The sequence below is a fragment of the Rhagoletis pomonella genome, unplaced genomic scaffold, assembly GCF_013731165.1.
Source record: "Rhagoletis pomonella isolate Grant_MI unplaced genomic scaffold, Rhpom_1.0 Rhpom_scaffold_00001, whole genome shotgun sequence".
Classification (NCBI taxonomy): domain Eukaryota; kingdom Metazoa; phylum Arthropoda; class Insecta; order Diptera; family Tephritidae; genus Rhagoletis; species Rhagoletis pomonella.
The window spans coordinates 26,044,079-26,057,608 of NW_023458555.1; the positions used below are offsets into that span (position 1 = coordinate 26,044,079).

General features: G+C 33.2%; 1 protein-coding gene across 2 annotated transcripts in view; it reads right to left on the bottom strand.

Moving 5' to 3' along the window:
* LOC118741609 (arrestin domain-containing protein 5) overlaps positions 1–10,635 on the bottom strand; it is a 33,244-nt gene extending 22,609 nt beyond the window's left edge. For both annotated transcript variants that reach the window (XM_036473610.1, XM_036473605.1), the window contains exons 1-2: positions 10,292–10,635; positions 41–176 (exon numbers count right to left, since the gene is read on the bottom strand). In XM_036473610.1, coding sequence (XP_036329503.1) covers positions 41–176; positions 10,292–10,421 — 266 coding nt within the window. In that variant the 5' untranslated portion in view covers positions 10,422–10,635. The remainder of the gene's footprint in view (positions 1–40; positions 177–10,291) is intronic.
* Positions 10,636–13,530: the final 2,895 nt, after the last annotated feature.

A 13,530-nucleotide genomic window follows, 5' to 3' on the forward strand; every position in this document is an offset into this window, starting at 1 on the left:
CATATTGAAATTACTACCATGTTCTGAGCCCACAAGATATGTTGTAGATGCAATATATTCCTCGCGTCCAAAGTATATTCGTTTAACTCGAGGATTAATTTTTTGCACCGCTAACTTTTGGCCATATTTCTCACGCCATTGGCAAGCAGCGAAACCGCAAATTTGTAGTTTAATACCTGAAAATATTTATATTAGTTAATCAAAGAAAATTTGTGAATTAGTGATAAAACATTGTAAAAGTACACATTAAACAAGTATGGGATATACATACAGTGACTCAAATACCACGTGTTGATTTTTTTTTTAAGTAATAAAAAGTAAGTTAATTTTTTGCGTTTTCTGCCCTTTGAAGCTTTTCCCTGAAAATCAGATGGTTGCTTGAAATGAAAATATTATGAAACGCGTGAGCTACGAAAGGACAAAGAGGCAAAAACATGCCCTTTTACAGGATTAACAGTAGCGTCAAACACATTTTACACAATAGAGTTGCAAAATTTTTTGGAAGATACGAAATTTATTACTTATTAGACAGGGTTCTGAGCTAAGTGTACACGGTAGAGAAAAAAAAGCGAGACTTGAGACAAAATCGAAAATTCTACGACAACTCTACGCTCTATTTGGCAAGCTAAATAGAGTTTTTGCTCTACGGAGACGTATGGTAAGGCCTTGAAAATGAAATGAATCTAATTTTGTTATTACAGGTTTGCCACATTACATAATTAGCTCATGCAACCGTGTGAATATTAAAGAAATTGCAACTGCGCATCAGGGTTGCTTTTCCTACCAAAACTGGTAGTTTTTTTTCTCGTTGGTAGGATGGTAGGACGCTTAAAATTTTGGTAGGATTCTTTACTCATAAAACAGAAAACCTTTCTAGCTTGCTGTAATGTGTCACTTTGTCAGCACTGTGAATAGGATTGCCAAACTTTGACAATATCAATTTTACCCTCATTCATTTAAAAACCTCCTTGCTTACTGGTATAGGCAGAATTTTACCAATTACCTTCGGAAATTCTCTGAACTCTTTATTCGTATAAAAAGTTGTATTCACTGCGTATCTAAATATCAATAAATGAGATATTTTCCTTTGAAATGCCGTTGCAAATCGATAATAGTCTGAACAATGTAAAGATTGTGAAAATATTTTAAATGGCACTAGAAAAGCGATTCAAAAAAGATAACCCAATAAGTGGTTATATATATTCCCAATAAGTGGTTAGTCATATTTCCAATAAATCGAAGAATATCAAAGTTTTTAGCAACTCGAAGGAATTTATGTCAAACCCGCAGCGCGCAGATTTTGTCCCAAGCCCGGCGGCTCCTAGGTTTAGTTTCACCTTACTTATGTATATGTATGTCATTGCTTAAAGGTGAAAAGGCGCCAAGTCCATTTTTGAAATTGTTTAGGAGAAACGAAAAATCGATGTAGTTTCGCATTATCTGCCGTTCTGCATCACAAACTAAATTAAAATATATGGTACTGGCACCTTTCACCTTTATATATTTATATATGTATGCAAAAAATCTACGACGGAATTTTATTTTCCGCTACGATTTTTCACGTCATTTACTCCGAAGGCTTTATTAAAACTAATAAACTGCGAATTGTTTGCCACTTTTTCGGTTGTTCGCAATTTACTCGAAATATTGAAGGTCGATCGAAATACATGTCGGTAGGTGGGTCTGGTTCAAATTACACACCACTTTTTTGTGTGTGCTATATGTATGTTATTCTGTTTTTTTTTTGTTTACTGGATATCTTATTTTAAGTAAAAATAATTTTTTTTAATGCTGTCTTGATTAAAAGGAATGGGAAGAAATAAGCATTTTCGTAGGTTTTTGAACCAGCTCTTGGTAGGAAAGCAAGTTTTTCTGAGGCAACCCTGCTGCGTATAGCGACCAGTGTTGCCAGCTATTTTGTAGCTGTTATTTTCGACGTTTAGCTATAGAAATTTTTGTTTAGCTATTAGCTACTTTTTAAGCTTTTTTTAATCGAATTAGCTATTTTAGCTACAATCTTTTTTTATAATTTTCCCATTTTTATACGGAGTTAATCATTTTGATGCATATCAAGCATGCCTTTTGTTATATCGATTACACCGTGCGACAAGGGAAGCAATAATTGACGGTTTCTTCATTAGCCAACTTCACTCTTTAGCGCACTGTCTGTCGAAATCCGATTCTCAAACTGGAATGTAAGAACCAAAATTCTGATTTTTTGGAAAATACTTACGAGATCGATTCGGGCATAAAGGTACTAGAAGAAAGTATCGAGTAGTTTTACTCGTAGTTACTCTTATCAGAACCACACTACTCCGAGACTTTAGAGAAAATATAGTATGTGTAGTCGGATTTTTGAGAAAGGTATCCCAAACTTCAATCGCAATTTCCAAAACCTTCCGAAAGTAACTTACGACAATCTTTTAGGCAGACGACAATACTGAAAAGCTTCTAAAAAACAAATAAAATATTGTTGGTATTTCCGGAGCTTAATTCAGAGTTTACCGACAAAAATGTTGAGTTCTCATAACTGCATACGTTATCTAGTATGTTTGTTGGTATACTATGTATATGTTTGTTGTATATTGTATGTACATTATTTTCTGAAAATGGTATTCTGTTATAAATATTTGTGCAAGTCTGCTTTATATAGATAAGATAACAAACTGAGTTACATACATATGTATGCACATAATTATGCGAAATTTTTGTTAGCTATAACTGAAAGAAGCCCGCATACAACTGAAGCTAAATATGTATTTGAGTTCTATTAACATAAACTCGGCAATTGTTTATTAATGCCTATGCACCTAATAAATAGGTGTGTTAAAAAAAAATAAAAGTTAAAAGCAGTAACCCCGCAAACATATTTTGAGCGCTCAGAATATATGAGTCCGAAAGGAGTAGGAAATAGGTAGAAAATAAGAGTTTCAAACACAAAAAATTTTTTACTCTTATATGAATCTTTTAGGATTCATATATGTTCCAAGTTATGAGCCAGCACTTTGTGCCACTATAAAAACAATAACGACTCGAAATTTATATCTAAAGTTGTTTATACAGATATGAAAAATAATTAGGAAGAAAAAAATAAACAAAATTTAGCTGCAGCAGCTGCTATTACATGAATGCTGCAATAAACAAATATATGTATGCAACAGTATTTGAAATGAATTCCTTGCAAGCATGGCTCTAAAGTAAGTTCAATAAGAGTCGAAGAATAAGGCCAATAAGACTTACAGTACAGCATAAAAAAAAGACTCCTAAAGTAGGCATATATGAGGCCAATAAGAGTCATTAAAGAGCTTCAAAAAGAGTCCAAAATAAACTGTATATGAGGTCAATAAGAGTCTAATATGACTCATATTGAGGCTCATTTGATGTATGAATTTAAGCTCATGTAGGTCGACCTTCGCACGAAGGGAAACACCTTCATTTCGGACTCTTAAATGAGATCATTATGAGCGTAAAGGCTCCGAAATGGGAATCCTTAAATATTCATTTATGACTCCCAATGTTTGCTGGGAATAGACTCTTCTACACACATACACATCTATATTTTTTATAGTTCACAGTATGTATTTACACATATCTTAAAAAGAGAGCAGTGTGGTATTTTTTGCTCTCGCTATGACTGGCCATAAAATTTGCTCCGGTGCAATTGGACGCTCCAGCGAAACGCAGTTCGCCAATTTAAAAGCCAGCTCATTTCCTTGAATACCATGGTGTCTTGGCATTCGCACAAGTTGAAGGTCATTCCATTTTTTTAACAGAGGTCAGCCTGAACTTATATTCCTGTTCAAAATTTTATAATCGCGAATGTGGAAACCTCGAAAATGACGCCGTTTAAAAAAATCATGTTACTTTATTCTTTTGGTAGTTAATTTAACGTTATTTGACAAGTCGATCCCAGCCATTCAGTGGTATGGAAGCTATACCAATCAAACAGCCGCACTCAGAGTCATTTAATGATTACTTAAGGTGTTCCTCAGTAATGATTTGAAAAAATTCTCTCTCAGAGTCAGTTAATGATTCGTTACCGGCGTTTAATGAACATTAACGTTAAGTAAAGAAAAACCTTTGAATAACTTTTAACGAATGATTTTGAAATTTTTTGGTTGTTTCCAATAAACTTAAATTTCGATAAAGTTGTTACAGTGGCAATAGCCCAGTAAGCAGAGCACTTTCGCGTCATTCGAGTGATCCGAGTTCAATTCTCGGCAAAATTTATTTTTCATTAATTTTTTTCTTTTAATTTTTACGTTTTATTCCCTAAAAAGTTAATAATTTTTAATTTTATTTAATGTTTAGAAAGTTTTTTGATTAATCTTTTTTCTTTATTTACTTTCATTTTCTAAAATGTTTAGTTTTTCTTGTTTTAAAAAGAGTTTTTAATTTCGTTTATTTTTAAGAAAACATTTCGAAACGATAAATAGAATAATGCTATCCTCCTCGTTAGCAGACCTTTTAATTAGTCTTTCAAAATACAGAAAAGAGCTTTCAAGATAGTTGCCTGAATAGGAAGACTTTTGTCTTTCGAAAGACTGTGGTGAGTTGAAAAACAGATGCCAGAATTGGTATTTTAGTGGTTTTGTTTGTCGTTTGTAAACAATTTCTAAAAATTAAATGAAATAAAAAATTCAGATTCTTTTTTAAAATAATAAATTCTGCAAATCAAAAGAAACTTCGATTTTCTCAGTAGACTTTGTATGATTATTTAGAAAATCGTTTTCGGTTTAAGGTGTCCAAATAAAGGAGATATGAAGTAAAACTCCATATATATGAACAATCAATTTTATGGAGGCAATAGTTTATAAAGACCCGATTTTTGCCACTTTCACTGCAAGTATTCTGTTGGCAATGATTGAAAATCCGAGCTGCATAAATGGAGGAGTTATAAAAAAAATCTCATATCTGAACAATCAGTTGTATGGAAGCCATATATTAGAGTGGTCCGCTTCTTCCGGCTGCGACAAATGATTAATACATTATAAATATACACCCACTTAACAAATTTCATTCAGATAACTCGAAAACTGAGAGACTAGATTGCATACGAAGAGACGGACAGACGGACATAGCTAAATGGACTCAGCTCGACGTTCTGATCATATAAGTATACATTTTAATGGGTCTATCTCTTCTTATTCTGGTACCTACAAACATCGGACCAAATTTGTAATACCATTTCTTGCTCATGAAAGGTATAAAAAGATGTTATATTTATCCGTATTTTAAAACGAAATTGGACGCCTTCTATGACTACCTGCTATGACGCAAATGTAAAGTTTAATATGTGTGCCATTCCCGTCTTATTCATAGTTTATGTTGGTTTTTACCACCAAACAATCAAATCGTTCAAAATTAACAAGTATATAAAGGCAGCAATACAAATATATTTATTTATTGTAGGAAATGACAGTTTGATGAGTCAAAAAAGTAATCAACTTTAACTGTGGGTGTAAGTAAAATCTTGTAAAAAATTACTTTTAGCATTAAAGGAAGGCTTATTTAAATGTCTGAGGAAATCTGAATCTGAAGTGACGTGTCGTGAGTCAGATTCACCTTCTACATCCGTACACATGTACATATGCTGATGTACATACACTGAGCAAATAAGACACATAAAATTTATTTTAGTTTGGCCGAGATTTGCAACCGAAAGGGACGACTTGAGCAGGAATAGCAATACTGCACATATGTATGTAATTTTTTGGAACATGGTCCTGCACTCATGCAAAAATACAACTCATTACAATTGAAAATAAGCATTTTCGGATGAAATTTTTCTAAAATATTTTGCCGAGCTTAATGCACCGTTTACATTATGCCAGTAGCATGCCAGTCCAGTGAGCAGGCCAGCGCTGGACTGGGACGACGACTGTCTACAGTATGCCAGTTGTTCAGAAGCCAGTGAAATGAAAAATATAGAGACAATGAACTAAAGTAAAATAACCCTACAGTACTGCTGGAGTCAATCGCTACTTTTGAACCGCTACTGCACCGACTCCTAGACAAGTAGCTACTCTAATAGCCCATAGTAGTGTACATGGTAGGTGCAGAGTCGAACCCAACCGCAGTATGGGGGAGCGTAAACTCCGTCAATTACCGACCGACTACTTGCAGTGTATTTCAGCGATTACTTTTACAAGGCAATGTACTAGGCAGTAGTCACCATCGGCTCTCTCTGCACTACCGGGAGTTACTAAAGTAATCACTTGCGTGATTCATAGGCGCCCTCTTTCGTAGTTTCTCGCTATTCTGTTATTAAAAGTAATTATTTATATTTGAGTTTTAATTGTTCGCTCAAAGGTAATTATTATTACTTGATTTTAATTTTTTCGATAAAAATGATTATTATGATTTTTATTTTTTCGCTCAAAGATAGCAATTATTATTGAGTTTGACTTTTTTTTACTTAAGAATAATGATCATTGAAAAAACTCAAATGCTATACCAGCGTTATTTCTGTCGTATCTATCCTTTTTAGAGGTAGTGACACCCTAATAAAAGGAGTAAGTCTCAAATTTTTGAGGTAAAAATTTCAGTAGGTTCCGTCTGCATGGCTTTTTCAATTTTATAAATAATCATATTTAAATGGAAAAATAAAACTCAATAATAATTTTTATCTCTGAGCGAACATATAAAATTCATAAAACAATCATTATTTGTGATCAAAAGAAATAAAAAACAAGTTATAATCATTTCCACTGAGCGAAAAAAATTTAAATCAATAATAATTACACAGGTTTACAAAAAAAAAAAGCTTATGCATATTAAACCAAACCTATGTATATATCCCTATGTTATTCGACACGCTGAATGCGAATCCGAAGTCCGTTAGTCTCCACCACGTCAGGTTCGTGGTCAGTTGAAGGTCAAGTAGGGAAAAAGACATTGAATAAACCTGAAAATTTATATACATAAGGTTTTACATTCGCTGAACCCGAACCCGAGGTCCGTTAACCTCCATAATGTCAGCTTCGAGGTCATTTGAAGGTCAAATAGGACATAAAATGTATTCAATAAAAATAAAAATAAATAAAAAATATTTTTGTTGTCACTGAAACCGATTATGGAGGTCCCTTGATTCCTCAAGGTCATCTGGAGGTCACGCCTAGGTTATCCCAAGGTCAAATTCCGATGAATTTTATTGAATTTTCAGGTTTATTCAATGAATTTTTCCCTACTTGACCTTCAAATGACCACGAACCTAACGCGATGGAGGCTAACGGACCTCGAATTCGCATTCAGCATGTCGAATAACATAGGGATATATAGGTTTGGTTTAATATGCACACACTTTTTTTTTTGTAAACCTGTGTTATTATTTTTGAGGGATAAAATAAAAATCATAAAATAATGATTAAATGCTGATTTGAATCATTTTACTCATAATACATACTCATTACCGTCCCTGCACAATACTAAATTTTTCTCTGACTACTGCATTAACAGACACCCTCTAAATCAATGTAAGGGGCACAATAGATCTTAGATAATATAGATTTCATTGATTACATTCATAGCCTAACAGTTGACTTTAGTATGCCCATTATAGACTCGTTGATACAATTTTTTATTGTTGTTGTGTTGTCTCGAGCAGGCAATTTTTCTACTCAAAAGTGATATTGGCCTTAAACACCCCGTTCTAGTACTTACCCACTAAATCCCAGTAGATACTAACCTAATGTCAGTTAATTAATGTCCTTTATAATCATTTTAAACTATTCCCAAGGATGTATTTTGATTACTTCAGCAGAGCTATTAAAAAATGTTATTGCCGAATGGAGGTTTCACCGATATACTTACATATATACGTATGTAAAATGGCCATGCTTCAAAAACGTAACACTCTTCAGTCCTACTCCGGCTATACTCTGCACAGCATTTTTGCTCAGGATACTTTTCCACGTACGGTCAAAATAAACTTTTTTTCGAATTGCCTTGCAAAAATACTTTAGACTCAGGAGTGAGTGTACAGTGAACTTTTTTTATTTGCTTATAAGGTGGTAGGTCTAATGCTATTATTTGTATTAACCCTTCGATTTGTGAGAAGGTCCCTAGGGACCTTTTCGTATTTCAGGTGCCTATATCTTTTTGTTCAATGCATTTTTGAAAAGAATTTATACATGTATTCCAAGAATAAATTAAGCTGAATCGTTTAAAATAAGTTTCGAAGGGATACGGGATCACGTTCGAGTGTTATTGAGATTTCAACATATATAGTACGGGGATTAGTGACAAGGTCCCTAGGGACCTTGTACAATTTTAGAAGAAATAACAAGTTACTTGTCTTCATGTTTTGATTTTTTTTTCACTTGTTCTTCAAATTATTTCATTCCTAATATATATGCAGGACGTTAATTTAATCAAAAGACAACATAAATACCAAAGAAGTTGCACATGTACAGTCGAAACATCGAGCAACTCTTTGTAGGTCCCTAAGGACCTTCTCACGAATCTAACGTTATCGGCACTGTCACTCATCGGAGGGTTAATTAACATATGCATTAGGGTGCTTTTTTTTTGCGACTATTTTTTTTTTTTCGGTCCCATCGTGAAATTTTGTTGGAAATACCCAAAAAAAAAATTCCCTGAAAGTTTGAGCCCTTAATATTAATTTTAAGTACTCGGCCAAGGCGTGTGAAGATTTTCCATTTAAAATACACGGGAACTTTGATTTTTTTTTTTAATTTTCTATAGCTCAGCGGCATTTAATGGTATCACCTTGTCCAAAATGGGGATTTTCTCAGCATTAAATGCTCTACAAAAGTGCCCACTGCGGCGAAGTCGTAACTCACACCGGCGAGGTAGTACGGGCCACTAAACCTGATTTTTTCATGAAATTTACGTTTTTTTCGCATTTATCTCGTAAACGACAAGAGCTATAGAAAAAATGTAAATGGGAAACTTGTAGGAAATTTTATTTCCTACAAAAAAGCTCATTAGCGCTTAATCGCTAACTTCAATACTGCTTGAGATATTTCAATTTTAAGTTTATGAAGTTTTAAATTTTTATCAAAAATCACGTAAAATTATAAAAAATATTGTTCTTTTATTATTTATCACTACTTTTTTAACTAAAAATAAAATAAAAAATAAGCAAAATAAAATAGTCTTGCCATTTTTTACCATTTAATGATGGCATAGTTAAATTACAGAGGAAATTGAAGTTGAAGCGTTTCCATGTCGCGAAAGTTGTAATATACGCATTTTCTGGACAAAGGTAAGTTAAGTAAATAGCCTAAAAAATTGGCATACGTATATATGTAAATCGTCGTTTAAAGAACCATGTATCGTGGTTCTGCAAAACCTTGTAACTGACTTCTCTGCTAATAATAAGATTAGCTCACCGGAACCAAAACATCGACATTTAGATATAAGAGATAGAGATAATTAGGGATAAAGGAGAGAACCGCTTTCTGTCCTAATTACTAACTATTTGAAAACCTCATTTATGTTTTTTTTTTAAATTTTACGTTATATATTATATTGCTTCTTTATCTAGTAATAAATAATTTTTTAGACGTATAAATCGGTCAAAAGTTGTAAAACTTCAAATTTGGAACGAAACAATTTAGAATTTTTCCTGAATTTCACCCAAATTGAGATTCATACAAAATTGCAGCTGACATTTTTTTCTACGGCCATATTGAGAAACATATCACAATGTTAAGCTGTAATGGTGACCAAATTACGAAATTTGGGACTCGTGGAAACGGACTATACTGAAAATGTGATACTTTTAACCAGGGACGTGAACCGGTTTTGAACCGGAAAACCGCTCTTTTCTATTAATTAACAGAACCATTAACCGAACCGAAATTTTCCACAAATGTTTGATCCGAACCGAAAACCGAACCACTTTCTATAAAGATTGAAAGGTTCGCTTCAACCAATTTTCAATAGATAAATGTACCCACTTTTTTTCTTTTTGGTAAAACCACCCATCATGTTTGTTTACCATGTGACCCTTAACCTTGCGCGTTGTTGCACTTGACACTTGACACTTGAACTTGCGCATAATTTTTTTGTTTTTCGAACCGTTGAACCGAACCGAAACCCCGGTTCAAAGACCAAAAAACCGCTTTGACGAACCAATCCAAAAGTGCAAAAACGGTTCGACCCGCTGAAACGAACCAAACAAATTTTTCATCCGGTTCACGTCCCTGCTTTTAACACACAAAAACGTTAGCGTATGATTTTTTTCTTCATCTTCTGTTGTAATGTAACTACAAGAATCTACTTTTAATTTTTTTCACACTGTTTTCATTTATTAACTTTTTACCTTTTAATTTCTTGGACTTCTCTAGCGTGACCACCACTTTTCCACTCACAATTTGGCCAGTAAAATAGGTGCCAAATTCATTTTGATCAAACATAATAATGCAATTATTAAACTTTTTGGTTTCACCCATTTTCACACAAATGTATTATTAAACTTTGACACGAACCGAAACTTTCTTTTTGTATTCGTATTTTTATTTTTCGTTAAAATCGTATATTTTCGCGCTCGTTAAAATTTCTCAGCTCGCGAATGGCTAACTTCATTTCTTATGGGACCATTTTTTATTTAAATAATTTGAACTTTCTACTTCAATGCGAAGAGTGCCTACGTACAACCGTACGCGAGCTGCAATATCAGTGGACTAATGTCACACCATTTTGTAAGACTCATACAGGTGGCAGCGCAGTTCCACCGCAATGGACAAACAAGCCAGGTGAGCAGGTGCTCACAGTGCGGTGATCGCTCTCAGGCGAGTGTGTGCGTGGGCCACATAGTGAAATTGTTGTTGCAACTCTTATTTGAGTAGATTTGTATGTTGATGCATATGTACTTATATGGTATAACCTATGGCGCATTTTGTTAATTTTTTGTTATTTTTTTCGTTGCTTTTATCGGTTGACTGACTTACTGGCCAAGATAACAAAGTAAATTCTTTGGCTTTTGTTTTAATCTCAAATGGCTCACTGTAGTTTCTCTTCACACAATTCGGTACATATGTAAATACTTTAAACTTGTATATACACATATACTTGTACATATGTACATATGTATGTATGTTAGACCGTACCACTTTGCACTTACATTTTTCTTCATATCGATGGCTGAGTGGAAGATCGACCTATCTCAGCAGCTATAGGGAGATAAGATGTTTTTCAATAAAATTCTGAAATAGCGCATTCTTCAAAAGTATTCCGAGATAGAGCGTTTTCGAACTGGCTGCCAAGATAGTTCGATCTTCCACTCAGCCATCGATATGAGGAAAAAATGTAAGCGAATCCTACGTTCGGCATTTTTTTTCGAAATTGTCTCGCAAAAATATTTTCCAATCTGGGGTGAACTATACGGCAAACTCTAATGTACATACGTCATATACATGTAGATGCATATGCAGGGTTGCCACTGACGAAAAAAATACTTACATCCACTTGAAAAAAATCTACTAAATTTAAAAAATATGTACCAATAATTTTTTTTTTATTTAGTTTCATAAAAACTATAGTTTTGCTCTATCGCTTCCACCAAAAGCAAAAGCTATGAAACTAAAAGAAACAACGAAACTATCATTTGGAGTTATTATGAAAAAATTTAGTATTTTTTTTTTTACATACAAAGTTTTTCAACTAACAAATTTTGTATCACTATTTTTTTGGTATAATAATAAGTATGGATTGCACTTTAACCGATACAAATCAAGTATTCAATTAAAAGAGATTATATGCAGAACATTTTAAACGAAAAATGCTTTAAACGAACTATGTATAATGAGCTGACTGCATTCACTTTTAATTTACCTACTTTGCTTGCCTCATACATAGCTCTGCGGCTGCAATTTTAAAATTGATCCAATATAAAAGAGAAATAGACTTTCACTACAAACTGTTGAGAATATAGTGGGGCGTATTCATAGTCAAAACAAAGCCGACACTGAAGGTAGTTTCATCTTTTCGACATAATTTCCAACGAGTGTATGATATATATAATCAACGCTAATGATCGACAGTTAATAGTTTTAAATACATAAGTATATTTGTATTCAAGTTGCTCTCACTATATCTAAGATATTTTACTTCATGTACATACATATATATGTATGTGTATGAATGTGCAATACATGATTTCTTGGTTATTGACAATAATAAAAAGCAAAGATATGAAACCGAATAGCATTTTTTTAGTTTTTTCTAACTAGATACTTTGATACTTAAAAAAGAAATGCATGATATATTTGACCCATTAGTTCTTTTTTTTAAGATCAATTTTTTCGTGATGTCGCGGCAATACTGAACACCATGCGAAAGCTCTATGTACATACTAGGGATGCCAAAATATCAGGAAAATTGGGATCCCGGGATTTCGGGATATTTTTTAGGTAATCCCGGGATCCCGGGATTCAAATTGAGTCATCAATTGTATGAATATGAGTAAAAATTCAATATCTGAAAGCATTTAAACATACCATTAAATAAAACTATTTAAAATTTACGATAAACTGATTGTAAAACTCATATATCGCTAGCTTACAGTGAAAAGTAGCTAACTTCACTTTTAATGAAAAATCATAATTTGATAAGATAAATTAAAATAGCGTCGTTTCGAAAAGGGTAAAGGTCCTTGTTTTAGGTTTTCTGGTTTATATACAATGAAAGGAAAATTTGCTAAGGACAAAAAAAGCTCCGAAAATTCGATAAGTCCAAAAAAGTTCGAAATCTTTTAATAAATATCGAATCCCTCCGATTCGTATGGAGTTTTGCTTTGCTTTAAACAGGCAAAATGTTGTATTCCAAGTTTTGCGAAATACTTGAAGAAAATGGCTATACGAAGTTTTTTCCCCTCCTGTTCAATTTTTAAGTTGGGACTTAGCAACTTTGCACTCTACGCTAGCGATATTTATTAAATCAGACAAACTTTAAAGTAAAATTTTTTTTATTGTATTTAAAAAACCATGTGATTGAGGAACGTATACATCACAAATAATAATGTAAATACCAGGTACTTTTGAAAGCGACTATTAATAAAAAAAAAACATAAAACAAAAGTATACAAAAACAATTTCTCTAAACATGTTTATTCTACTCTATAGAGAAATGGCGAATGGAGAATTTTTTGCCATTTTTTTGCGCAATTGACTAGAAATTTTGAAGGTGTACGAGTCAAACGGATCTCAGAATCGGATACAGCGGGTCGAAATACATGTTGGTACACGTACCGCTTTTTTGCCGGTGTTGTTATTATTGCACTTAAAATGTTTTCGCAAGAGCAGCAAAGCATTCAAAACGGAGTCCTCTAAGCTTGACCTGCAGTTTTTACATACAAAACCTACTGATGAAAAACATATTTCGGTATCAACACTTTTAGGCTGAACTGTCAAAAGGTAGACATAATCCATTTGAAGATAATGACCCCTATCTCCTCCATTACAAAATATTTGAACTTTTTTTACCAGCACGTCGGTCAAATTATAAGTTTTTCGACTTGAGGAAGTTTTGAGTAGAATGATCCAAAAAATTATCTAACTTTTC